Genomic DNA, 26,939 nt, shown 5'->3' with positions numbered 1-26,939 from the left:
AGGAGTGATTACACACGCCGGGTATTTATAGAGGCGTGCTGATTGCATTCAGGTCACACCTGAACGCAGGAAGGGCTGTGTGCTCCACACTGCTAAGAACGCACCGCTGGTGGACGCCAGTACTGCAGCCCAAGGATAACATAGCAGTAACACCAGCAGGGGGAACCTTCCCTGACAGTACCCCCCCCCAAAGGAGCGGCCTCCGGACGCTCCAACTAGCTGTTGCTGGGGAAAGTCCGTGGTGTCAAGCTGGGCAGCAGATAAAGTCACATCAGGTTGGGCCGGATGAAAGTCCATGACTTTTAACAGGGCAAAGTGCAGCTCAAGCTGGGCAGCGGGTACAAAAATCTTAGGTTGGGCAAAAAGTACATCAAGCTGGGATGCAGATAGGGGCCAATCAAGCTGGGCAGCAGACTCCGGGTCGTCGAGCTGGGCAGCAGGCTCCGGGTCGTCGAGCTGGGCAGCAGGCTCCGGGTCGTCGAGCTGGGAAGCAGGCTCCGGGTCGTCGAGCTGGGAAGCAGGCTCCGGGTCGTCGAGCTGGGAAGCAGGCTCCGGGTCGTCGAGCTGGGAAGCAGGCTCCGGGTCGTCGAGCTGGGAAGCAGGCTCCGGGTCGTCGAGCTGGGAAGCAGGCTCCGGGTCGTCGAGCTGGGAAGCAGGCTCCGGGTCGTCGAGCTGGGCAGCAGCAAACTCCGGGTCGTCGAGCTGGGCAGCAAACTCCGAGTCGTCGAGCTGGGCAGCAGCAAACTCCGGGTCGTCGAGCTGGGCAGCAAACTCCGAGTCGTCGAGCTGGGCAGCAAACTCCGAGTCGTCGAGCTGGGCAGCAAACTCCGGGTCGTCGAGCTGGGCAGCAAACTCCGGGTCGTCGAGCTGGGCAGCAAACTCCGGGTCGTCGAGCTGGGCAGCAAACTCAGGGTCGTCGGGCTGGGCAGCGGGCAGGGACACCTCAGACTGGGCAGCGGACAGGAACTTCACAGACTGGGCAGCGGACAGGAACTTCACAGGCAGGGCGGATGGCACTGAAACAGGCAGGGCAGATGGCACTGAAACAGGCAGGGCAGATGGCACTGAAACAGCAACTTCAGGCTGGCAAACTGGCACAGCAACTTTAGGCTGGCAAACTGGCACAGCAACTTCAGGCTGGCAAACTGGCACAGCAACTTCAGGCTGGCAAACTGGCACAGCAACTTCAGGCTGGCAAACTGGCACAGCAACTTCAGGCTGGCAAACTGGCACAGCAACTTCAGGCTGGCAAACTGGCACAGCAACTTCAGGCTGGCAAACTGGCACAGCAACTTCAGGCTGGCAAACTGGCACAGCAACTTCAGGCTGGCAAACTGGCACAGGCTGGCAAACTGGCACAGGAATGTCAGGCTGGAAAATTGGCACAGAAACATCAGGCTGGCATACAGGATCAGGCTGGCAAACTGGCACAGGAACTTCAGGCTGGCAAACTGGCACAGGAACTTCAGGCTGGCAAACTGGCACAGGAACTTCAGGCTGGCAAACTGGCACAGGAACTTCAGGCTGGCATACAGGATCAGGCTGGCAAACTGGCCGCATAGCAGGTAGAGGTTTGGCAGAATCAGGTTCAGCTGGCATGCAAGCAGACTGGAGCAGGTTGGTTGGTGTGGAGACAGGTTGGGTTACTGGCAGGATCATCTTGGTTGGGAAAAACTTTCGTTTTTTCTTGGGCTTAGCCACAGAAGCTCTGTAGGTAAGGGGTGCAGCAGACTGGAAAGGAGGATTGGGATATGGCAGAGTAGAGGGAACAGTAGCTGGAGGAAGTTTTTGTGGGTTAGTAGGCGGCTGAGAAGAGACAGGTGGGTTGTATACAGGATAGGTACAGGGAGCAGAGACTGGATATTGGTATCTGGTGGGAAGCAGTGTATACTGAGCTTCAACTGGGGTTGCCATTGGTGATGGACAGATGGATCTTTGGGAAGGTGAGTGGTTAATGGCAGGGCTGGAAACAGGTGGATTTGCTGGAATCAGGAGATCTGACCAGGCCTGCAGCACAGGCTGAACAAAAGCAGATTCACACACACCTTGTCTAATCAGAGACTGCACTGAACTAATGCACTCAGACAACGTCTGCTGGGGACAAGAAGAATAATGCTCATCAAAAGAAACTGGATCATCCTCTAATAACCATATCAAGGATTCAACTTGGTCATGACTGAAGGGGGGAGAGAAATCGTCACTGCCATCAGGAATAAATGACAGGGCTGGCTTTACACACAAACGGATTAATGCCTGAACATCATCATAAGACATATAACCATGATCCACCATGGAATGGGCTGATCGGATGGTTTCCATCAGCCGGTCACTTGTCCATCCCTCAAAAACCTGGCGACAATACTCCTCATCCTCCTCTGCCAGCAGAGAAAAGTAAGTGATTTCATTGAAATCCATCTTCAAAAAACGCACCGCAACAGGATGGTTCCTCAATGCAGGCACGTCTGGTCAGGGATGGCCCTGGTATACTGTCAGGAATGCTGGTAGACCAGTACTGTGTGACTGCACAGAGGAGACCCACAATGTATGCGGTGAAGTTAAAAGGTGTTTATTAACAAATAAATGAAGACAACCAGTGCGTAACAAAATAGCATATACAATCAGGGGAAATACCGTATTCATAAACGAAGCCAGGCCGAGGTCATACACAGGGGAAGTCAGCAGATGGGTGAGGATGGGAACACAGCGGATCAGGGAGCGGATGGATGGACAGGCTGCGGGGCAGGAATCCAAGAGGGAACAGGAATCAGGACACAGGGAGGACAAGTCCAGGCAGGATGGATGGACAGGCTGCGGGGCAGGAATCCAAGAGGGAACAGGAATCAGGACACAGGGAGGACAAGTCCAGGCAGGGATCAAGGATCAGGTCCAGAAATCAGGGTCAAATACCAGCTCAGGTCCAGGAGGTATGACGATACCAGGGCGAGGAGTGATTACACACGCCGGGTATTTATAGAGGCGTGCTGATTGCATTCAGGTCACACCTGAACGCAGGAAGGGCTGTGTGCTCCACACTGCTAAGAACGCACCGCTGGTGGACGCCAGTACTGCAGCCCAAGGATAACATAGCAGTAACACCAGCAGGGGGAACCTTCCCTGACAGTACCTGACTTTCAACAGCCATGCCGTTAAAGCCAGCGACTGTAAAGCAGGATGAAGAATAGGACCTTGTGACAGAACGTCTGCCCGCATTGGCAGTCGCCAAGGGACAAGGTCGGCGTACCAAGGAGCAATTAGAATCCCCGGCATCCCCTTGGTCTCCACCCTGCGAAGCAGGGGAGGAAGAAGCCTCAACTGGGGGGGGGGGGGGGGGAGGCATATATCAGCCGATACTGACCCCACGGAGCTACCAATGCATCTGTTGCGTCCGCCCAGGGATCTTTTGACCTGGCCACAAACCTCAATACCTTCAGATTGAGTCGAGAAGCCAGGAGTTCCACGTCTGGCGTGCCCCATCTCCGGCAAAGTAGCTGAAACACATCTGTGTATAGTGACCATTCTCCTTGGTCTAACATCTGGCGACTTGGGTAGTCTGCTTGCCAGTTTTCTACACCCGGAATGTATAAGGCCGACAGAGCCGGCATGCTCCGTTCTGCCCACCGAAGGATGTAAGCGACCTCCAATGCTGCAGCCGAGCTGTTTGTTCCACCTTGGTGGTTGACATACGCCACTGCCGTGGCGTTGTCCGACTGGATCCTGACTGGATGTCCCTGAAGCCTCAGAGACCAAGTGGAGACCAGTCTGATCGCCTCGAAACTCCAACACATTGATTGGTAGACGGGATTCCTCCTGCGTCCATCGACCCTGTGTTGACAGAACACCCCAGACACCCCCCCCAGCCGGTCAGGCTGGCGTCCGTCGTGATCACTGTCCAGTGAAAAGGAGAGAATGACTTCCCGGGTTTGAAGGACCAGAGACCTCAGACACCATACCAGGGAAGCCCTGACTAGTTGACTCACCCGGATTTGACAATCCAGGAACAACAGAGACTTGTCTCATTTGGACAGGATTTCCTTCTGCAAGACACAAGTGTGGAATTGAGCATATGGCAACGCCTTGAAGGTGGACACCATGAGCCCCAGGACTTGCATGCAGAAGCGTAGTGTCAACCACCTGCGAGATGCCAGGAGCTTCACTGCCGACCGAAGAGTTTGCAACTTCTCCAAAGGGAGGTAAACTCTCGCCTCCGAGGAGTCCAGAGTTAGTCGGCACCAACACCGACTTTTGTAGGTATAGTACCCAACCGAACTCCTGAAGAGTCTGACTGGCGATCGCCACATCCTCCTCTAAGTCTGAGCATTTCGCAGGAGGGGAATATAAATCAAGAGACAGGAGGGAAATCAAAGTGAACAAACTACCTCTGAAGGACAACAAATGCCTGTAACCGCTCCAGATTGCTGGATTATGCGATGCGTCTCCCTTCTTCTCTTCACTTTATTGCCATCCTCTGAGTAACCATTCGTTGCAACTGTGAGGCAAGGAGGAATAAGAGGGGACACGCAGGAGGTTTTGCGAGCTCGGCGTTTGTGGAGATATGCCCAATATTTTGTTGATCTGAGTGAGTGCATTATTGTGCGACCCATTTGTGCAATACCATTGGTTTACAGAGTTACGCTATATATCCTTCTGTTGTCTTTACACATGTGATCATCTGGTACTGGGTCCCCTAGCTGCATACAGGCTTTTCGTAGCACCCACTGTGTGTACACCTGAGGATTGTTAGGCTGTTAGAGCAACAGCTGTGAGGTTAGCTGCTAGGAGTCACAAGAGGTGTTTTTCACTGAAGTTTTCTACCTTTCAACACTTGGGCCTGGCTTTGGGATCACCATATAGCAGGGATATGCAATTAGCGGACCTCCAGCTGTTACAAAACTACAAGTCCCATCATGCCTCTGCCTCTGGGTGTCATGCTTGTGGCTGACAGAGTCTTGCTATGCCTCATGGGAATTGTAGTTCTGCAACAGCTGGAGGTCCGCTAATTGCATATCCCTGCCATATAGAGACTCTCTGCTTATTTAATACCACTTTGTGTGTGTTCTATGCCAGTCCTTTGGCTCCTATATATATTGACATTTATTTATTTATATTTGACTCACGTTTGATTCATGATATTTGTTTCACGTATCTATGTTTACTGAAGATTTGATGTATTTGGATCACTCATTGCTTTTAGTGTGATTTACACAGTTTTCTGTGTTTTACACATTTAGAGTGCCTATCAGTCACATTGTCCCCTTCCCTTTGTCACACAGCGCAGACATCACCACTTTTTTCATATGACACTTTTTCTGATTAGGACAGATCACTAGGTGTCTGCAGCAGTGCCCCCTAGCTTAGTTTACCAACAGCGCGGGAGTTCTTCTTGTTTACATTTACTGCCCCCAATAGAGCGTTCCGACGAGCCGGAAAAAGATGAAGGTTTGAGGGGGAAAAAAAAATCTGTTTGGTGGGCAAGAAAGAAACTCTATCTTGTACCCTGATGAAACCACTTTGCAAACCCACTGGTCGGAAAGTAGGGAGGTCCATCGAGCTGCAAACTCGCAAAGACGACCCCCCACCCGAGAGTCGGGTGGGGACAAACCTTCATGCTGTCGCAGATTTGTTCACAGGCTTGTTCTGCTTGCAAATCCAGGGACACTTTTGTCCCTCAGCTGGCCCCTTGCTCACGCTCGATGGCCAGACTGGGGAGACTACAAGGGTCTATATTATCCAGCATGTAACCCTGCCGGCAGTTGATAGTAGATCTTAGGATCAAAAAAACAAAAATATAAAAAGTTCTCCTAGGACCAATGAGCCCCCAGGGATCCAGGTCCTTCTCCTACGATAGGCAGAAAAAAAAAATGGAGCTGCTGACTACAGAGTGAGGGGTTATGACCAGAGGGCCCGTCCCCTGGGCGGTGCTGTTCGGCTTTGCTGTATTACATGTTTTTTGACCATTTAACATGTCTGCCTAGTCCTCTCCTGATAGACGAAATATAACCCTACTGTCAAGATTATTTGGAGCTGTGCCCGTCCATGAAAGAGAAATAATTACATAATAATGCATGTACCATCTAGGTAAAATGTGAAGGAGGGGAATGAAGTATGTTTGATGACCACAAATGGGGAAGGGTGAGGGTTTCCCCCCCACCCCCCTCTCTTGTGTTGTCGTTGCTCTTTTTTTGTATAATGTGAAAATTAAATTAAAATGATACTGCTCCTAAACCACCCCAAAAATGCTGCTTGTAGGACTAATGTCTTGCAAGCGCGCCGTTCCAGTGTGAAAGCACTCGGGCTTTGTCACTGGGGCTGCAGGGTAGGCATTTTTCAGGCGCTATTTGAAGCCCTTTAGCACCTGAAAAACGTCTCCAGTGTAAAAGGGGTCTTAGGGAACAGGATTTATTTTTTTTGGGGGGGGGGGGGGGTTAACACTTTAATATCAATTCTTACCTGCATTTTTTTCTCAGCTATCTGGAAGCAGACACTTGCTACATCCTTGACATAGGTGGGAAATCTCTGTTGCCAGTGGTCCATATTTGCAGATTTGTTGCTGAACTGTACCTTGTCAAACATAATTGTAACTGCACTTTCCTCTAATTTCTCTACATCCCCATATAACACAGGAACTCTGAGCACAGCAGCATCTATTGGACAAGGCAAAAAAAAAAGTGATCAACCACTTTACAGACTTCCTGGAAACATAAGTATGCAATAACTATACATTATAGGTACTGTATAGCAATTAATGACATTACAGAAATCAATACTTTGTGGCAAAAATTTGAAACAAAGACTGACTGGTACTTACTATCGCTGTTCTGCAGGATTACTCGCTCTCCTTCTAGTTTGGTTTTACCATACAGGTTCAGGGGATTTGGCACAGAATCCTCTCTGTAAGGGGGATTTGATCCATCAAAGACATAGTCTGAACTAATGTAGATCAGGAACGCTCCAGATGCAGCTTTGGAATAGAAATAGACAAAAATACATTTACATAAATTGAATGTTTTAAAGGCAGGTTTTTTTTTTTTTATCTTAATGCATCAAGATAAAACGTCTTCCGTATTCAGCATCCCCACTCAGCCCCCTCTACTTACCTGTGTCCCATCTCTATCCAGCGATGTTGTAGTAATGTCTCGGCTGCCCGAGACTCTGCTCCTCATTGGCTGAGACAGCAGCGCTGCACCATTGGCTCCCACTGTTAAATTCAGTCAGCCAATGAGAAGATAAAGGGGTGGGGCAAGGCCGCGACTTCCATGTCTAAATGGATACACAGAGCTGTGACTTCGCTCAGGTGCCTCCATAGCAAGCTGTTTGCAGTGGGGGTACTCAAAAGGAAAGCGTGTCCAGGAGCGCTAAAGAGGGAGCCAAGAAAAGGAGAATCGAGGCTGCAAGTATAACATGTTTTTTTTTAGGTAGAAATAACAAAGGAGGATTTTACAATTACTTTAAGTACTGATGAATTCAGCTTGATTTTAAGATTAGTAATAATATCTATTAATAACACTTGATAAGGAACTTCACTGCAACATGCTTAGGTCACATTGATCGTGAAATATATAAGCAAAGCTTATTTTTACAAACTGTTGGGTTTCTTTAAAGAAGAAAAAGAAAAGTTAACATTTTATCTCAGGCCTTGTTAAAAAATAAGGACTGAAAATTGCTGGCCACAAATGACCTTTCCTGTAAAAGTGATGCTGGGTCCTGCAGCTCCTACTTCCTTACCTCACTTTTGATGCTTAAATAAATGGGCAACCTTACTAACCAACAAGGAGGCACAAAAGGTTTGGAAGAGTTTGAACTGCATACGTTTGTTACATGTTTAGACCAAGGAGGACAAAAAGGTAAATACCTGCTATTTTGGCAAGATTTGCAGATGCCTCCACATTCAGCCTGGTGGCAGACTCAGGTTGGTTCTCAACAATATCTGGTCTTCTTTCTGCTGCACAATGAACAATCACATGTGGCTGCAAATAAAATACACATACAAGAATATATTAGAGACTAGATTTCTGCACATAAGTTACAGTAAATTCAAGAGTTGTTACAAGTTTCATAGAACTAAAAAGGCATCTTCGATCATGTATAATTCATAATAGATATTTTGCACTTGCAAGTTGTTCCAGGGCAGCTTCCGAATCGTGGCCATTCCACCTGCAAACCGCAATGCCATGGTGTGAATGGAGCCTTACGACTTAGCAAAGCCCTCCAGCGTATATAGGACGTACTGTACATTCCCTCAGACAGCGGTTTGGTGAGCACCATCGCTTTGTTGAAGACGGAACATATCAGCACAGTATCCCTCGCCACTTCGCACAGTGCCACCAAAAATCTACCCAGGACCTAGAAGTCTGGGTTGTTGAACAGATACCAAAAAGTCTCCCTGAAGCAGAGAGGTTTCACGGACTCTGTGAGAGGGAGACTTTCTGGATCTATTCTTTAGATACCCTCTCACCTGGAGAGTTAAACGAGGGACTAGAGGTCTCTACCATCTTATAATACATATTTACTATTATACTACCTCAGGTTTTTTTTTCCCTTCCCATTCTAACCATTAGCCTCCGTTTTTCTTCCAGATCACCTTAATATCGTATATAAAATATTTTTTAGGCGGTTGGATGATCTTCTCCACTAGGGTGGTGGGAGTTTTTGGTTCGGTACCTGTAAGTATATTGTCCAGGATACACTTTTTTACGTAAATTTTTATTTTCCTTCCCCTTAAGGCCCCCCCCCCCGGCCTGCTTCCGAGCCAGGCTTGTGGCTGGCACCATGGATTTGTGGCCCCTTTCACTATTTAGGGTATCTTATATGTGCCATACATCATTTCTCTTTGGCAGTCTAATAACCAGATTCAGGTAGCTTTACGCCAGCGTATCAGTAGATATGCCGACGTAACTCTGAATCTACACCGTCCTAAATTTGGCTATAGATCTTTAACCATTTTTAGCCCTTCACAAATACTCTCACCAATTTACTGTATGTGTACACTAGACAGTTTATTATTTACTAAGCTCATGCCCAGTGCCCCTATCAGTTTTTAATATCTACTGATCCCTACATTTCCCCTACACATGACTAGATCATCATGTTGCCATTACCTACAGTCGGGTCCATAAATATTGGGACATCAACACAATTCTAAACTTTGTTGGCTCTATACGCCACCACAATGTATTTGAAATGAAACAAACAAGATGTGCTTTAACTGCAGTCTTTCAGTTTTAATTTGAGGGTATTTACATCCAAATCAGGTGAAGGGTGTAGGAATTAAAACAGTTTGTATATGTGCCTCCCACTTTTTAAAGGGACCAAAAGTAATGGGACAATTGGCTGCTCAGCTGTTCCATGGCCAGGTGTGTGTTATTCCCTCATTATCCCATTTACAAGGAGCAGATAAAAAGGTCCAGAGTTAATTTCAAGTGTGCCATTTGTATTTGGAATCTGTTTCTGTCAACTATCAATATGAGATCCAAATAGCTGTCACTATCAGTGAAACAAGCCATCATTAGGCTGAACAAAAAAAAAACACTATCAGAGAGATAGCAAAAACCATTAAGTGTGGCCAATTCAACTGTTTGGAACATTCTTAAAAAGAAAGAACGCACCGGTGAGTTCAGCAACACCAAAAGACCTGGAAAAAAATTTGGGTGGATGACCAAAGAATTATTTCCCTGGTGAAGAAAACACCCTTCACTACAGTTGGCCAGATCAAGAACACTCTCCAGGAGGTAGGTGTATTGTCAAATTCAACAATCAAGAGAGAAGACTTCACCAGAGTGAATACAGAGGGTTTACTACAAGATGTAAACCATTGGTGAACCTAAAAAAAAAGGAAGGCCAGATTAGAGTTTGCCAAACAACATCTAAAAAAGCCTTCACAGTTCTGGAGCAACATCCTATGGACAGATGAGACCAAAATCAACTTGTACGAGAGTGATGGGATGATAAGAGTATGGAGAAGAAAAGGAACTGCTCATGATCCAAAGCATACCACCTCATCAGTGAAGCATGGTGGTGGTAGTGAATATAGAGAAATGTGGAAAATGGCGCCAATAATAAACAAAATGAAAAATTATCATCAATAAAAAAAATTACAAGTGCAGCTCCAAAAATTAGTGAGTGACTAATACAACTGTGAAAGAAAGATACAAATGGGCGCAAAAAGTGTAAATAATGTCCATATAAACACCAATAAACTATTATAAAAAAATAAATAAATAAAAACGCAGATCCAAAAAACACAGATTCAAAAAAAAGTTCAAATAATTGCAAATGGTAGCGAGATTGCTGCGTTTCAGATTTAAGCTCCAACCACCGTGTTCTCAGAAAATGCAACGTGCATATTAAAGTGCTTCACCCGAAGTGACAATCAAAAATGCGTTCACCAGATTTAAGCGGCCATAATTGACCTTCAGGCATATAAAGATTCTCTCAGGATCCTTCTTAACCGCTTGTTGACCAGCCGCCGCAGTTTTACGTCATCTCGCCGAGCAGCCAATAGAGGCGCGACCCCCGCTCGCCCCTGACACCGGCGGGCGCGATCACCGCCGGGCACCCGCGATCGCTCATTACAGAGCGAGAACCGGAAGCTGTGTGTGTAAAACACACAGCTCCTGGTCCTGTCAGGGGGAGAAATGCCTAATTGTCTGTTCATACAATGTATGAACAGCGATCAGTCATTTCCCCAAGTCAGTCCACCCCCCCCCTTCAGTTAGAACACACCCAGGAAACATACTTAACCCCTTCCTTGCCCCCTAGTGTTAACCCCTTCCCTGCCAGTAACATTTTTATAGTAATCAATGCATTTTGATAGCACTGATCACTATAAAAATGGCAATGGTCCCAAAAATGTGTCAAAAGTGTCCGCCATAATGTCGCAGTACTGATAAAAAAATCGCTGATCGCCGCCATTACTAGTAAAAAAAAAAAAAAAATATTAATAAAAATGCCATAAAACTATCCCCTATTTTGTAAACGCTATAACTTTTGCGCAAACCAATCAATAAACGCTTATTGCGATTTTTTTTTTTACGAAAAATATGTAGAAGAATACGTATCGGCCTAAACTGAGGAAAAAAATCTTTTTTTTATATTTTTTGGGGGATATTTATTACAGCAAAAAGTAATAAATATTCATTTTTTTTCAAAATTGTCGCTCTATTTTTGTTTATAGCGCAAAAACTGCAGAGGTGATCAAATACCACCGAAAGAAAGCTCTATTTGTGGGAAAAAAAGGCGCCAATTTTGTTTGGGAACCACGTCCCACGACCGCGCAATTAAGCGACGCAGTGCCGAATCGCAAAAAGTGGCCTGGTCTTTGATCAGCAATATGGTCCGGGGCTGAATTAGTTAATACAATCTCTCCCAAATAGGATCAATTCCCAATAAATCCAACACAGATGGCTCGTTGGTAAAAAAAAAAAAACTGTGTGTTCCAATCATTCAATCTGAAAAATTTCAAAAACCGTTCCACTGCAATGAGCCACAAAAACGGGGATAGTGTAATACCGTTTTTATTTAACAGCTTTGCAGGGTAAAACAGTGCATACAGGCAAGTACACACACACACACAGCTATAAATGAAGGCAGCGGTCAGGTTTTTCACAGTAAGCAATATACACCCCAGCATGCATCTAAGCTGTTTAAACCTTACAAACACATCGCTCCAGTGTGAAGGCGTGCTGTGTCAAATCTCTATGCATTTCATGTGTCTCACGTCATCAGGAAAAAAATTACTACAAAAGGATTTGCAACAAAGTATTAAAAAGTGAAAGTTTGATTTAAAAATGTTTATCTGTCTCATTACTTCTGGTCCCTTAAAAAGTGGGAGGCACATATACAAACTGTTGCAATTCCTACACCGTTCACCTGATTTGTATGTAAATACCCTCAAATTAAAGCACATCTTGTTTGTTTCATTTCAAATACATTGGGGTGGTGTATAGAGCCAAAAAGATTAGAATTGTGTCGATGTCCCAATATTTATGGACCTGACTGTATACATGGAACCTGTCCACCATTTGCCCCCCTCATCCCCATTGCTTAAAATTACCATCACATTAGTATCCCCACATGATGGGCCGAAATTCCAATACTTCCATAAAGTCTAAATGCCTTTTCCCCCTAATATTTTATCATTGTTTTTATTTTAATTTTAGCCACCTAGTTTCGTTCCATTCCTCTTTTTCCCTGTGGCCATTCCCATTCTCAGTATGTAGTACAATACAATGGTTATCATTGTTGTTTTTATTGTGATTTCCAGTATGTCCACTAGATGGCCCCCCACCTGCATGACCATATTATCCTCCATCTGTGTTTCATCATCATCTGCCATTTCCCCCCATCACCACAAGATGGCGGACTATATACTGTATGTAGCATGTGAATTCCTGCATATCCAGCTTGACAAAAGAGCGCGCCTGTCAATTCCACTGACAGTGCGCAGGCTCAGAAACGGCGTCTAAACACTTCCAGAGACATCAGACGCCGCTGCGGTTTATGAGTGCCTCAGACCTCTCCTCTGTATTACAATCTGAGCCACAGAGCCGGCGGACGGCTTTCTATGGGTTCCTGAGTGACACAGCCTGTTGAACCAGCAAGCAAGGAGATGCACTGCTGCAGGATTTTCCTCATGCTGGGCGCTTTTAACCTCAATGCGAGGGTTTTTATTTATCGTACCATAACGTTTCTACAGTTCATACTTAGAAGGTGCGTCTTTCTTTACCTCTATTCTACAGGTTTTGGATTGTGCTTCCGCTATCCTGAAGAGGCCTGCCCTGAGTTATGGACCCTTTCTTCGCCCCTGGATATCACCATCCATCTTGCATGGTTTGTGCTCTACCCTGATCCACATCCATTACAATAAACAGACTCAGGCTCTTTGGCATCATTTAAACTACAGTTTGCCCCAGAACCACCCCGTGAGTCTGAGAGCAGTGGGAGCCATTGGCTTTTGCCGTTAGTCAAAACCTGTGGGGAGCTCCTGAATCACGCGCGCGTGCCCGTCGGTCGCGATCACCGCCGGGCACCCGCGATCGCTCGTTACAGAGCGAGAACCGGGAGCTGTGTGTGTAAACACACAGCTCCCGGTCCTGTCAAGGAAGAAATGCCTGACCGTCTGTTCATACAATGTATGAACAGCGATCAGTCATTTCCCCTAAGTGAGTCCACCCCCCCTACAGTTAGAACACACCCAGGGAACATACTTAACCCCTTCCCTTTTTATAGTAATCAATGCATTTTTATAACATATGGTGGCCGACGAGATCGCCAGGCCCTTTTGTGGACCAGATCCCGACAAAAAGTGAGTCAGACCTCCGAAACTGAGCCGTAGCGGACAGGTACACCCGCAAAGCACGTACCACGTCTAAAGTATGCAGCGCAACCTCCTTAGGATGCGCCGGTCAAGGACACAAGGATGGAAGTACAATGTCCTCAGTAAGGTAAAAGGCCGAAACCACCTTCAGAAGAAAGGAAGGTTGCGGGCGCAACACCGTCTTATTCTTATGGAGGACCAAGTATGGCGACTTGCAAGACAAGGCCGCCAATTCAGAAACACGTCTGACAGACGTAATGGCCACTAAAAAGGCCACCTTCTGAGATAGTGTCAAGAAAGGAATCTCTCTGATGTTTTCAAAGGGAGGTTCCTGAAGAACCAAGAGCACCATATTCAGATCCCATGGAGGAAGAGGTAGTTTAAGAGGGGGAAGTATATGACGCACCCCCTGCACAAAAGGTACCCACCAGAGAATAGGCCGCCAAAGGTCGCTCAAAGAACACAGCCAAAGCTGAAGTCTGTCCCTTAATGGTGCTTAAAGCGGATGTGCCAGTAAAACAAAAATATTAAAAGCCAGCAGCTACAAATACTGCAGCTGCTGACTTTTAATATTAGGACACTTACCTGTCCTGGAGTCCAGCGCCGTCCGCAGCAGAGGACGAGCGATCGCTCGTCACTCTGCTGCTCCCCCCGCCATCCTCAGTGAGGGAACCAGGAAGTGAAGCGCTCCGGCTTCACTACCCGGTTCCCTATGGCGCATGTGCGAGTCGCGCTGCGCCCGCCGATTGGCTCCCGCTGTGTGCTGGGAGCCGAGTGTTCCCAGTACACAATGGGGGACAGACGGGAAGTCAGGAAAAACCCGTCTTTTGCCCGTGACGTGTGGCCGGAAGTGGGTGCAAATACCTGTCTTTAGACAGGTATCTGCACCCCCCTCCCCCCTGAAAGGTGTCAAATGTGACACCGGAGGGGGGGCGGGCTCCGATCAGCGTGAGTTACACTTTAGGGTGGAGCTCCGCTTTAAGGCAAGTTTCTGATCTACTCCACACTGTAAAAACAGCAGGACCCTGGAAACCAAATACGTCCGTGGATGCCACCCCATCTCCCCGCACAAAGAGATGTAGGCCTTCCAGGTGTGATGGTAGATCTTCCTTGAAGAAGACTTCCGTGCACTCACCATGGTTGAGGTGACCGAGTCGGAAAGACCTTGGTCCCTTAGTACCTGGTTTTCAATAGCAATGCCGTTAAAGCCAGAGACCGTAAAGCAGGATGAAGTATGGGGACACTGAGACAGAAGGTCCTTCCGCATTGGCAGCCGCCAGGGTGCATCCGCCACCTGGCGCACAAGATCGGCGTACCAAGGACGCCGGGGGCGAATCTGGAGCGATTAGAATCATCTGGATCCCCTCGGACTCCACTCTGCGGAGCAGCCGAGGAAGCAACTTCAATGGGGGAAAGGCATAAATTAGCCGATACTGACCCCACGGGGCCACTAACGCATCTGCCCAGGGATCTCTGGACCTGGCCACAAACCTCGACACTTTGCGGGTGAGGCGAGAGAGCAGGAGATCCATGTCCGGTGTGCCCCACCTCCTGCAAAGGAATTGAAACATCTCCAGATGCAATGACCATTCCCCCTGGTCCAGCATTTGGCGACTCAGGTAGTCTGATTGCCAGTTTTCTACACCCGGAATGTAGACGACCGAGAGCCGGCACGCTTCTTTCCGCCCAACGCAGGATGTGAGCGACCTCGGACGCTGCAGCCGAGCTCCGTGTTCCCCCCTGATGGTTGACATAAGTCACCGCCATGGCATTGTCCGACTGAATCCTGATCGGGCGACCTTGCAACCTCCTCCACCACGACAAGTTCCAGGACATTGATCGGCAGATGGGATTCCTGTAAAGTCCAGCGACCCTGGGCCGACTAGACTCTCCAGACGCCCCCCCAACCCGCGAGGCTGGCATCCATCATAATCACCGTCCACTGGAAGGGAAAAAACGACTTCCCGGACCGAAGAGCCGGGAATCTCAGCCACCAATTCAGAGACACTCTGACTAGGTGGCTTACCTGAATCTGGCGATCCAGAGACAACAGAGATTTGTTCCATTTGGACAGGATCCCCTTCTGCAATACTCGAGTGTGGAACTGGGCATACGGTACTGCCTCGAAGGAGGCTAACATCAGACCCAGGACTCGCATGCAAAAACAGAGAGATGACCATTTGCGGGATGCCAACAGCTTCACCGCAGACTGAAGAGTCCACTGACGCTAGGCCAAAGGGAAGAGCCACAAAGTGATAGTGGTTTTCTCCTATTGCAAAGCGCAGAAACCTCTGGTGTCCTGTGCAAATTGGGACATACAAGTATGCGTTCTTGATGTCCAAGGACGCCAGAAAGTCGCCTGGATGGAGCGCAGCCACCACCGAGCGTATGGATTCCATGTGGAACTTCCGTACTCTCACAAAGGCATTTAGGGCTTTAAGGTCCAAGATTGGATGGACCGCGTCCTTCTTTGGAACCACAAACAGATTTAAGTAAAAACCCTGAAACCTCTTGTCCTGCGAAACATGTAAACTTACCCCGCAACTCAGTAAGTCAATGCCCCCAATATGGCAGACCGACGAGCCGGAAGGAGAGGGAGATTTGAGGGAAAGAATCTGTTCAGCAGACAGGAAAGAAACTATCTTGTACCCCGAAGAGACCACCTCGCAGACCCACTGATTGGAGAGCAGGGAGGTCCACCGAGCTGTGAACCTGCAAAGCCGCCCCCCCCTCCACCCATGAGTCGGGCGGGGGCAAAACTTCATGCGGCGGTGGGTTTTTGATGCCGGTTTGTTCGGCTAACGCACCCAGGGAGGTTTCTGTCGCCCAGCTGAGCCTTTGTCAACTGACGAAAATACTGCTTCTGCGTGGGAAAAGAAGGACCTGGCTTACGGCGCGGCTCCTACCCCTTGGTAGACTGAGGGAGGAGAGTGCTCTTACCTCCAGTGACATCCTTAATAATGTCGTCCAGCAAGGTACCAAAAAGTCTCCCACCTTTGAAGGGTAAATCTGCCAGGGCTTTTTTGGATGCTTGGTCAGCAGACCAGCATTTCAGCCCAATCAGGCAGCGCAACACTACCACAAAAACAGAGGCTCTGGATATCAAGGGGACTGCATCCAGGGTAGCATCACAGACATATACAAGGCCCTGGACCAACTGGTCCGCCAGTCGAACATATTCAGGAGGAAGCTGATGCTCCTCCACAGTCTGGTGCAAAACCTTTGCCCATTCAGTGAGTGTGAGACACCAAGGTTGCAGCCAAAATAGGCCGCAATGCAGACCCTAGCATGATAAACATAGAGCGGGTCACCGCCTCGGACCTCCTATCAGTATGGTCCTTGAAAGCAGTGGTGCCTTCTATAAGGAGAGTGGTTACCTTGTTTAACCGAGCAACCAGGGGGGTCAACCACGGGAGGAGAAGCCCATTTTTTCAAAAGGCTGTCCTTTAAAAGGGTAACGGACCGCCAGGTGCTGAGGGACCACAAAGGACTTCTGCGACTGTTCCCATTTCTTATCTATGAACTTATCAAAGAAAGTAACATAAGGAAAAAACTTTCACAGAGCGGTTAGATTTATGTAACCCAAAGGAGACAGACCCCTCTGTGAAAATCCCAGCTGCATCTTCCAGCTTTAGAGAGTCCCTCACAGCATCAATAAGTGCACTCACAAGTGCCCTGTCTTGCACTGACCCCGGACGAGGGGTCCTCCTCACCAGGGAGGTCCTGGTCCGCATCCTCTGGTATACTAGAACAAGGGTAAATGTAGAGAATTGGGAGAAGATGGACAGCCGCACTCCAAAAGAACTTTGGAAAGTTGTCTTTATTCGATAAAATTGAACATGCAAAGCAAAACACAGCCACAGAAGGGGACAGCCGACATGTTTCGCACTATGTCAGTGCTTAGTCATGGCTGGACACTAGAACCAGGGTCCTGAGCCGCAGCCAGGCCCGAATCTGAGTCAGAGCATTCCCCAGAAGATGGTGGGGGGAGGGGGCGCTTTTTACCCCCCTTACGCCCGCACGCCGCTTCCACCCTGGCAACAAATGATTCCAGGACTGCCGACAGTGCATCCATGGGAACCGCAGGTGCAGGGGCACAGTTTGCAGCCTCTGGCAATGTAGGGGAAGAAAGACCAGATACTGGACTCCATTATCACCCACTGACAGCCCTCAGGGACTAAGTGAAAAACACTTAGGAAGTACACCCTCCTTGCTGCACCGACCGGGGGGTTACCCAGGGGACTCACCACCCAGAGGGAGACTGCTCAGCACAGCTGCTCGCCTTCCTTGTATACACAGTGTGTGTGTGAGGGAAAAAAACTGAGGTAAAATCTGTGAGGTAAAAACTGAGCTGTGATCCGATCAGAAAGCCAGTGGTAGAGACTTCACAGGAGACAGACCCCCCCCCTCACAGAAAATGGACCCCAGCGCCCCACAGGGACCCGGAGCCCCCCCCACAGGTACACCCTGGTCGCAGAGGGCCCTAAGGCAGGAGGGGAAAGGGCGACAGAGAGCAGAGAAAGGGAGGACAGGAGAACCCCTTAATCCCGGGAATGCCCAGCTGTTCCATTCTGCCGAGGCAGGAGGAACCATACTTACCCGTCCTTGAAGACATGCTGATGCGTCCCTGACAGACCCACAATTGATGGTACGGAGTAGCTGTCGGCCCGGTCCACTGTGAGTGAGACAACAAAACAGCCCAGTCATGTGCGGATCCTGGAGCAAAAGCCCACCGGCCACCCCAGGAGTCATGAGGTATGTTGTGGCAGACCCAGCGCTGAGCTAAGGTGTGCTCACGTTCACCAGACTCCTATAGGCCAATTTCACTTTTGACATGTGATGTCAAGCTGTTGGCCAGGGTTTTGGCTAGCAGGTTGGCTAAATGCATACAGAAGGTGATTCACAGGGATCAGTCTGGGTTTATTCCAACGAGGTCTACCTCACAGAATCTGCGCAGACTTTTCCTGAACTTGCAGATCCCTCCGGATAATGTGGGGAATAGGGCGGTTCTATCGTTGGACGCCGCTAAGGCGTTCGACAGTGTGGAATGGCCCTATCTCTGGGAAGTCCTGACTCGTTTTGGGGTGGGCCCCACATTTTTGAAGTGGGTCCAGCTGCTGTATAGTTCCCCAACGGCGAGAATGCGTGTCAATGGGGAAGTGTCGGAACCCTTTCGTCTTGCTAGGGGCACTCGGCAGGGGTGCCCTTTGTCGCCCCTGTTGTTTGCCCTGGCTCTCGAACCACTGGCCATACACATTAGGCATATGCAGGAAATAGTGGGGTTTCAGAGGGGGTCCAGAAAAGATGTGGTTTCCCTTTACGCTGATGACACTCTGATATACCTGGGGGATACAGGCAGCTCCCTCCAGAATGTTATGGGCCTGATCGCTGGCTTCGGTCAGCTCTCGGGCTTTTCCATTAACTGGAACAAATCGGTTCTTATGCCCTTAGATCCCCTACCGGGTCCTTTGCCAAGTTGTGCAGCAGACATTGCTGTGGTGGATGAATTCCGCTACTTAGGCATACAGGTCACACCACTCCCTCTCCAATACCTTGATAAAAACTTGTCCCCGTTATTACAGAAACTTCGGCTAAAATGCGCAGCATGGAAGAAATTGCCACTGTCAGTGACTGGTAGAGTCAACTTAATCAAGATGATATGGGCACCCCAACTCCTCTATATTTTCCACAACTCTCCGGTCTGGATTACCCATAGGTGGTTCACCCGCATAGACTCTCAGTTCAGGGAATTGATCTGGGGCGGCAAATTGGCACGTATAAGTCTGCACTCACTGCAGCTTGCGAAAGATCAGGGGGGTATGGCAGTCCCGCACTCTAGGTTCTATTTTATAGCCTCACAGCTTCAGCATCTCGGTAACTGGGGTGTAGTAGATGACTCTGATCCGATTAGGTCCCTGGTAACCCCGGCAGATTCGGTTCTCCCGGCTCTGGTGTATCTGGAGGCTGGTCTCACCCAATTCCCAAATACTCTCCCCACAATTGGTCTAATGAATAAATTATGGACATATGTTAGGACTATTTTCAAACTTAAAATGGTCTGCCAGTTCACTCCAATATGGAGAAATAAATATCTTGGAGAACTTTTTAAACTGAGGGGCTTTGGCTCGTGGGAGGTGCTGGGGATACACTATGTCACCCAATTGTTCTCTGGAATGGTTTTTAAGTCCTTTGCTGCCCTGAAAGAGGAGTTTGGCCTGCATAACACCCAATTCTACCAATATTTGCAGTTAAGACACGCGGTACAGTGTGAAGGCAGACTCTCCCCACTAGTTACAGTAGCGCACCCTCTGATGAGAGACGTACTCTCCACGAATGATAGGGCGGGTATGATATCTAGGGTCTATGCAAGACTACTCCAATCAACGCATGACGCAAGTAAACTTCCCTGTAGACGTGGTTGGGAGCGTGACCTGGGACCTATAGATGGAGGGACCTGGGAGCTGTGCCTGACATCAGCTCCGCTGGTCTCGGTCTCCGCATCCCAGAGACTCTCCCATTTGTATCTATTACACAGGGTATACAGGACCCCGGCTAGGTTACACAAGTGGGGCTTCAGAGATACCCCCTTATGCCCAAAATGTAATGCACACACTGGAGATCTGCTGCACATGGTATGGAAGTGTCCAAAACTCTTTCGGTACTGGAAGTTTGTTCTCGATACTATAGCTCAGGCATTTCAAATACCAGTTATTACTGACCCAGTGGTCTGCCTCCTCGGCGCATTGGAACTACCTGATCTGTCACCGAATGGTCATACCGTGGTGCTGCGATCGCTTTATCTTGCCCGTAAGATCGCTAAATTGTGGATCACTCCCAGAGTACCAACTGGGGCGCAATGGGTGACACAGGTTAATAATATGTTAATACGTGAAAAGCTGACATACCAGCACCGTGGTGTCTTGAAGAAATTCCACTCAATGTGGCAGCCCTGGCTGGATGTACCGGGACTGGGCCCACTGCAACTAGTGGCAGACAGGTTGCTGCAGGGATAATATCCCCCTTTTTTTTCCCTGCTAGGGTGTTGGGATGTGCTTGTGTTGTGGGTGGGGGGGAAGAGGGGGGGCATGATGAAATATTTAATGGGGAAATTGGAGAAATGCTGGTCCATGATTCTCAGCAAAAATCTTGCTTCCTTTCCTTTTCTTCTCTTTCTTCTCCTTAACTCTTTTACTTTCCTATTCTACCTTCTTTTTCTTTTTTTTTTTTCTCTAAATCCAGTTTGTTTAGATTTTTTCTTGCCTCCTGAGGTTACCGGTTAATACAGCTGTACACAGTCAGACTACGTTTCTTGTTTAAGGCGAGGTTGTATGCAATGCTGCACTTCGAAATATAACATTTTCTTCTATTGGTTCCATTCATGTATCTGATGGCAGGCCTGCCAGTTAGATACGCTAACATTGATCGAGGGAAAAAGTTTATATATGTTAGTGTAAATTTATACCCTGATTTTATTTTATTTTTTCTCCTTTCTCCCTCTGTAACTGCAAATAATTCTGGTCTGTATGTGTGTACTTATGTGATTGTATTTCTACTTTTGTACAATAAACTTGTTTCTGATTTAAAAAAGGTGTGCTCACGCTCGATGGCCGGACTGGGAAGACTACAAGGATCTATATATCCAGCCAGCCGGCAGTTGATAGAAGAATCTTAAAACAAAATAAAATAAAACATTTCTTCAGGGCGCTGGGCCCAAAGGGAGCCACATCCTTCTCCTCTGCTAGGCAGAGGTTAAAAACCCTTACATACGTTGTGCCTTTTTATCTGCAGCCCTCTCTTCTCTAAATCCATTCAAAGTGCAAAATGTAAACAGCTTATCTGAGCTTCCAGCAAGCAGAGGGCAGGGAGCTCAAGTCATAGGCCCCATACACACGAGAGGATTTATCCGCAGATACGGTCCAGCGGACCGTTTCCACGAATAAATCCTCTCAAAGATATCCGCTGATTTCGATGGGATGGAGTGTACACACCATCCCATTGAAATCCGCGCGGAAATCCTCTGCCGATGACGTGTCGCGCCGTCGCCGCGATTATGACGCGGCGACGGGCGCGACGCTGTCATATAAGGAATTCCACGCATGCGTCAAATCATTACGACGCGTGCGGGGAATCCCTTTGGACGAATGGATCCGGTAAGTCTGTACAGACGAGCGGATCCATCCGTTGGAATGGATTCCAGCAGATGGATATGTTGTGCAGCACAACAAATATTCGATCTGCTGGAATCCATCCCAGAGGAGATTTCTCCGCGGAAACAGATCCGCTGGCGTGTACACACCATAGAATCTATACGCAGAAACCCATTTGCTGGGATTTATCTGCGGATGGATTCTATCGTGTGTACGGGGCCTTACTCTGCAGAGTTCAGTAAAAAGAGCAGCTAGCAGGTTAGAGGGAAGGGACACGCCTCCCTTCTCACAGAACACAGGAACAGAGCTGGGGCTGTTAAAGTGGATGTAAACCCTCCATACACCCAGTGAAGTGAACAGCCTCAGATGATACACAGAGATTAACTAAATCTCCCTACATAGGTTTTATATTTATATATGCTGTGTTTAAATTTATATACTGTTTAGAAAGTTCAGATTTTGTTAGGAGATTTTCTCTTCCTGGTTAACACAGAGTGTGAAATAGCTAAAATTGCTGATTGGAGGAAAGGCACACACCCCCTCTCCTCATAGGCAGAGACTCTCAGAACTGTTTTGTAATAGGAGCTGCTCTCTGCTAATATATTTTAGCAACCTCCTTTGACAAAAGATTCAGGCTGCTTTTGCCTAAAAAGTAAAAATATATATGTCAGGAGTTCTCAGGCTGATAACAGAGGAACTGTTCTGAAGAGAGGTAAAAGGCCCCTTTCACACTGGGCGCGGGAGGTGCTGTGGCGGTATAGCGGCACGATTTTTAGCGCTGCTATACCGTCATATTTACTGCGATATTCGGCCTCTAGCGATGCGGTTTTAACCCCCGCTAGCGGCCGAAAAAGGGTTATAGCTGCGCTGTCCCATTGACTTCAATGGAAAGGAGCGGTATACACACACACACACACACACACACACACACACACACACACACACACACTCTCCTTTACCGCTCCAAAGATACTGCTTTGCAGGAGATTTTTTTTCCTCCCGCCAGCGCATCGCCTCAGTGTGAAAGCCATCGGGCTTTCACATGGAAAATGCTGGGGCAGGATTATTTCAACCATTATTTATGCGCCAACATGCCTGAAATACACCTCAGTGTGAAAGGGGCCTAAGACTTAGCTCATTGAAAAGAGATAACAAAATACTGCAGATATATGTGCCCAGCTCAAATTTCATAAATTGGCTTTACATCCACTTTAATCACAGGCTGTGTGCAAGAGATTTCTCCCCATGTAACCCTGTTTATCTCTTTGTGGCAGACAAACTTGTCAGAAGTGATTCATGCCGATATCAGAGGAATAAAACAGCAGGGAGAATCGACACCTAGTGCCCTGGACTGAGACAAGTACAGACTAGATAGGGATATGCTTTATTTAGATTTCATTAGGTGGATTCAGAAAGACTTAGGCCGGCGTATCAGTAGATATGCCGGCCTAAGTCTGAATTTGCACCATCGCTAATTTAAGCGTATTCTGAAAACCAGATACGCTTAAATTAGGCTCAGATACGAGCGGCTTAAGTGTCTTACACCGTCGTATCCTAAAGTGTAATTTTTAGGCTGACCGCTAGGTGGCGCTTCCATTGCGGTCGGCGTAGAATATGTAAATCACTAGATGCGCCTATTCACGAACGTACGCCCGGCCGACGCAGTATAGATACGCCGTTTACGTAACGCATTATCAGGCCTAAAGTTATTCCATCAAATAGCTGGAATAGTAATGTTAAGTATGGCCGTCGTTCCCGCGTCGAAATTGGAAAATTTTACGTCGTTTGCGTAAGTCGTCCGTGAATAGGGATTTACGTAATTTACGTCCACGTCGAAACCAATAGGACCGTGCGGCGTACTTTGCCGCAATGCACACTGGGATATGTAGGCGGACGGCGCATGCGCCGTTCGTAAAATACGTCAATCACGTAAGGTCACCCACCATTACCATAAAACACGCCCCCTCAGCTAAATTTGAATTAGGCGCCATTACGCCCGCCCGATTTACGCTACGCCGCCGTAACTTAGCAGGCAAGTACTTTGTGAATCATGTACTAGCCTCGCTAACTTACGGCGGCGTAGTGTAAACACGATACACTATGCCGCCGCAACGATACGCCTGCCTACCTGAATCTAGCTACATGTCTTTAAGCTTTGGGTGCACATTAACAAAACAAAACATACTGAAAGAAACAGGGACATCACCATTGTGACCCTGTTAAAAAATAAAATAAAAAATACAAAATAAAAATACTAAATACTAAACTGACTAGTCATCTCTGGCTTCTGTACTTTGATTCACTGATCTGGAAGAAGTATGCAGATGCAACCTGAATATTAATTTCAGGTCAGTGCTTTAGAAGGAACTGAAGCCATTGTATGAACAGGACAGTATTTTCAGAAGGCAAGATCTTCCATATTCTTTTGGTACAGGTTTCCTTTACAGAAAGGGTAGTCTTAATGCAAGACATTGCTTTTCGTCATAAACAAGGTTTAAATATTCATCGTGGAGTTTGTTTACAATGGCACAGAGCATTATATCCACCCATCTTGATACACATAGGTGTGCCATGACAAAACCAACACCAAGTGCTTAAAGCGGCATTCCAACCACATAAATGATATATATATATATTTTTGTAAACTATATCTCTTACTAGCACATTATGTTAGTATGAATAATAGCGCCGCTTTTCTACCTATTTTATGTCAAAAGTTACCTTATATTGCTGTCTCTCAGGCATCTCTCAGGCATTCCCATCTTACTTGTGGGCAGGCGAAGTCCACAAGCATAAACTTCCGGGATACGGCGCTGCTGTATAACCAGCATGTACCGCCTATTCTCGCGCATGCAAGGTAAGGACATCTAGGAGGCGCAGGAAACTTCAGGTTGCCATCACAATGGGCGGTGTCGTCAGAAGTGCCCCCCCCCCCATTGGGATGGCAACGAAGATAAGCCAAATATATGGTGCTGTGATCCGCCTTAAATCGCGTAATTTCCTGTCGGCAAATAACGCTATTTTTGGACACACTCATGCCCACTGACTCACATTTCGTAGGAGCACAGGCAAGGGAGGAAGTGATGCGGAGCTGGAAGTGGCAGATTACGAGCCACCACCTAGCAACAGGGCACTTCCGGTAAGAAAAACAATACATAATATAGCAGCTTATCCTTTCAGTTCAAACTCACAGACCTGGAGCTCTTTCAGCACTAGGTTTCGTTGTAACCTCCTGTTCTAGAGAAACAAATAGGTAGATTCACGTAGATTGGCCTAACTTTAGGGCGGCCTAGCCTTTTTAGGCTACACCGCCGTAAATTAGTTAGGCTAGTAGTGATTCACAATCTACTTACCTGCTAATCTACGGTGGTGTAGCCTAAAACGAGCGGGCGTAAGGGCGCCTAATTCAAATGACTTGGAGGGGGGCGTGTTGTATGGAAATGAGGCTTGACCTCACGTTTTTTGACACTGCGCATGCGTCGAGCGACTACATTTCGGCTAAGTAGGCCGTACGGGCCTATTGATTTCGACGCGGACGTAAACGACGTAACTCCCGATTCGCGGACGACTTACGCAAACGACGTAAAAAATTCGAACCTCGCGGCGGGAACGGCGGCCATACTTTAACATTGTTATTCCACCTCATAGGTGGAATAACTTTAGGCCGCCTAAGGCCTTACGGAAACGACGTTAATCGACTGCGGCGGGCTCATTTACATAATCTAGGCCGGCCGCAATGGAAGCTCCACCTAGCGGTCAGCCAAAACATTGCAATCTAAGATATGTTTAAGTGTATTCTCTGTTAGAGAATACACTTAAACATAGGTCGGCTTAGATTCAGAGTTAGGACGGCTTATCTGTAGATAAGCCGGCCTAACTCTTTGTGAATCTACCTAAAGGTTCCCTGAACAGCTCCCTAAGCCAAGTCTGTGAAGCCTTGTAACCCTACATACAATACCTGCTCCTGTTTTGGACATGCCAATGCACAGTATTTCAGGACATCTAACTTGATAGCAGAGGCATTCCAGTACCACCTACTGTGCTTGGTGCAATTGATTAGATATAGGAAAGAACAAAGGACCAGCAAATGTGTCAACCCCCTACCCTCCAGCCTAACCAAGTCAGATCATAGCCAGCAGACCAGCGCAAAGCTACACTTTGTTTTCTCTGTGTGTGTTCACCTACGTGCAATTTATAAATCAAAGGGGTTGATTTACTAAAGGCAAATCCACTGTGCACCACAAGTGCATTTGGAAGTGCAGTCGCTGTAGATCTGAGGGGAAACTCTGCTGATTTCCATCATCCAATCATGTGCAAGCAAAAATATTTTTTTTTTCTTGCGTGTACCCCTCAGATCCACAGCGACTGCACTTCCAAGCGCACAGTGAATTTGCCTTTAGTAAATAATAGGGGTGCACCAAATGGGTATTTGGTGCCAAAACCGATACCGAAAATGAAAAATACACTAGGCCGAAAACCGAAATTAAAATGTTATTGTTATATTTTAAATAAAAAATGTATACATTTTTATATAACACATTGCTAATAGTATTAGCAGAATTTGCATGCGGTGCACCTCTAGCAGATATGATACAGGAGATGGTCAGAGACTGCAGACATAGTACAAGAAATGATCAGACTGCAGACGTGGTACAGGAAAACAATGCAGCCTCACCAGTGTCCATCAAATGCAACCTGCTAGTGCCCAGCAGCCTACCAGTGCCCCTCATATGCAGCCTGCCTGTGCCCAACAGCCTTTAAAAGTGCCCCTCATAAGCAGCCTGCCTGTGCCCAGCATCCTCACCAGCGCCACTCATAGGCAGCCGGTCTATGCCCAGCAACCTCACCAGTGTCCACCATATGCAGCCTGCCTGGCGGATAAATGTTCATTGGTACCCAAAACAGCTGGTTTGCTTGCACCATGACCTTGAAAACATACCAACATATCCTTGGACAAGCTGCCATCCCTTTGAAGTCAGATATCTAGTGAATTTTTATTTTCTTGTTGTTCATGACATCTTTAGCCAATGACAGCACGTGACACGTCAACATCGCCCAGAACCAGCACACACACCCCTGCCTGGGTGTTGCAGTCTGACAGAGTGGTGCGAGCACCAAGAGAGTGCAGAACGTCACTGCAAATACACACAGCGAGCCGGAGACCCAGGCCAGGCACACTCCTACTGCCAGGACTAGGGCTCGGGTAGCCGCCATATTGCTGCCCACATCACTGGTCAGATCGCGGAGAGGAGGGAGGAGGGAGTTTGTTCAGTGCGGCTTACCCTGATCACTATGGGAACACGCACAGAGATTGTCAGAAGGAGGGGAGGAGGAGGTAGTGGAGGACTGGGGCACACCAGGGTGACAGTCCCGCAATAGGCGGCACCTGGGGTGGACCCCACCCACTTTCGGTATCGGTTGATTTTTGCTATCGGCCCGAATGAAAAAAAAACTGTTTTCGGATGATAATTGTCGGCGGC

General features: G+C 47.8%; 1 protein-coding gene across 3 annotated transcripts in view; it reads right to left on the bottom strand.

Annotated features, from left to right (window-relative positions):
* Positions 1 to 26,939, bottom strand: part of MAT2B (methionine adenosyltransferase 2B) — a 111,407-nt gene that overhangs the window by 20,053 nt on the left and 64,415 nt on the right. For all 3 annotated transcript variants that reach the window (XM_040344662.1, XM_040344660.1, XM_040344663.1), the window contains 3 exons: positions 7,850 to 7,964; positions 6,806 to 6,958; positions 6,448 to 6,641 (listed from right to left, as the gene is read on the bottom strand). In XM_040344662.1, coding sequence (XP_040200596.1) covers positions 6,448 to 6,641; positions 6,806 to 6,958; positions 7,850 to 7,964 — 462 coding nt within the window. The remainder of the gene's footprint in view (positions 1 to 6,447; positions 6,642 to 6,805; positions 6,959 to 7,849; positions 7,965 to 26,939) is intronic.

Source organism: Rana temporaria, chromosome 3 (genome assembly GCF_905171775.1).
Source record: "Rana temporaria chromosome 3, aRanTem1.1, whole genome shotgun sequence".
Classification (NCBI taxonomy): domain Eukaryota; kingdom Metazoa; phylum Chordata; class Amphibia; order Anura; family Ranidae; genus Rana; species Rana temporaria.
The sequence above is the reverse complement of the archived record's forward strand: the minus strand, read 5'-3'. Positions and strand labels throughout refer to the sequence as shown.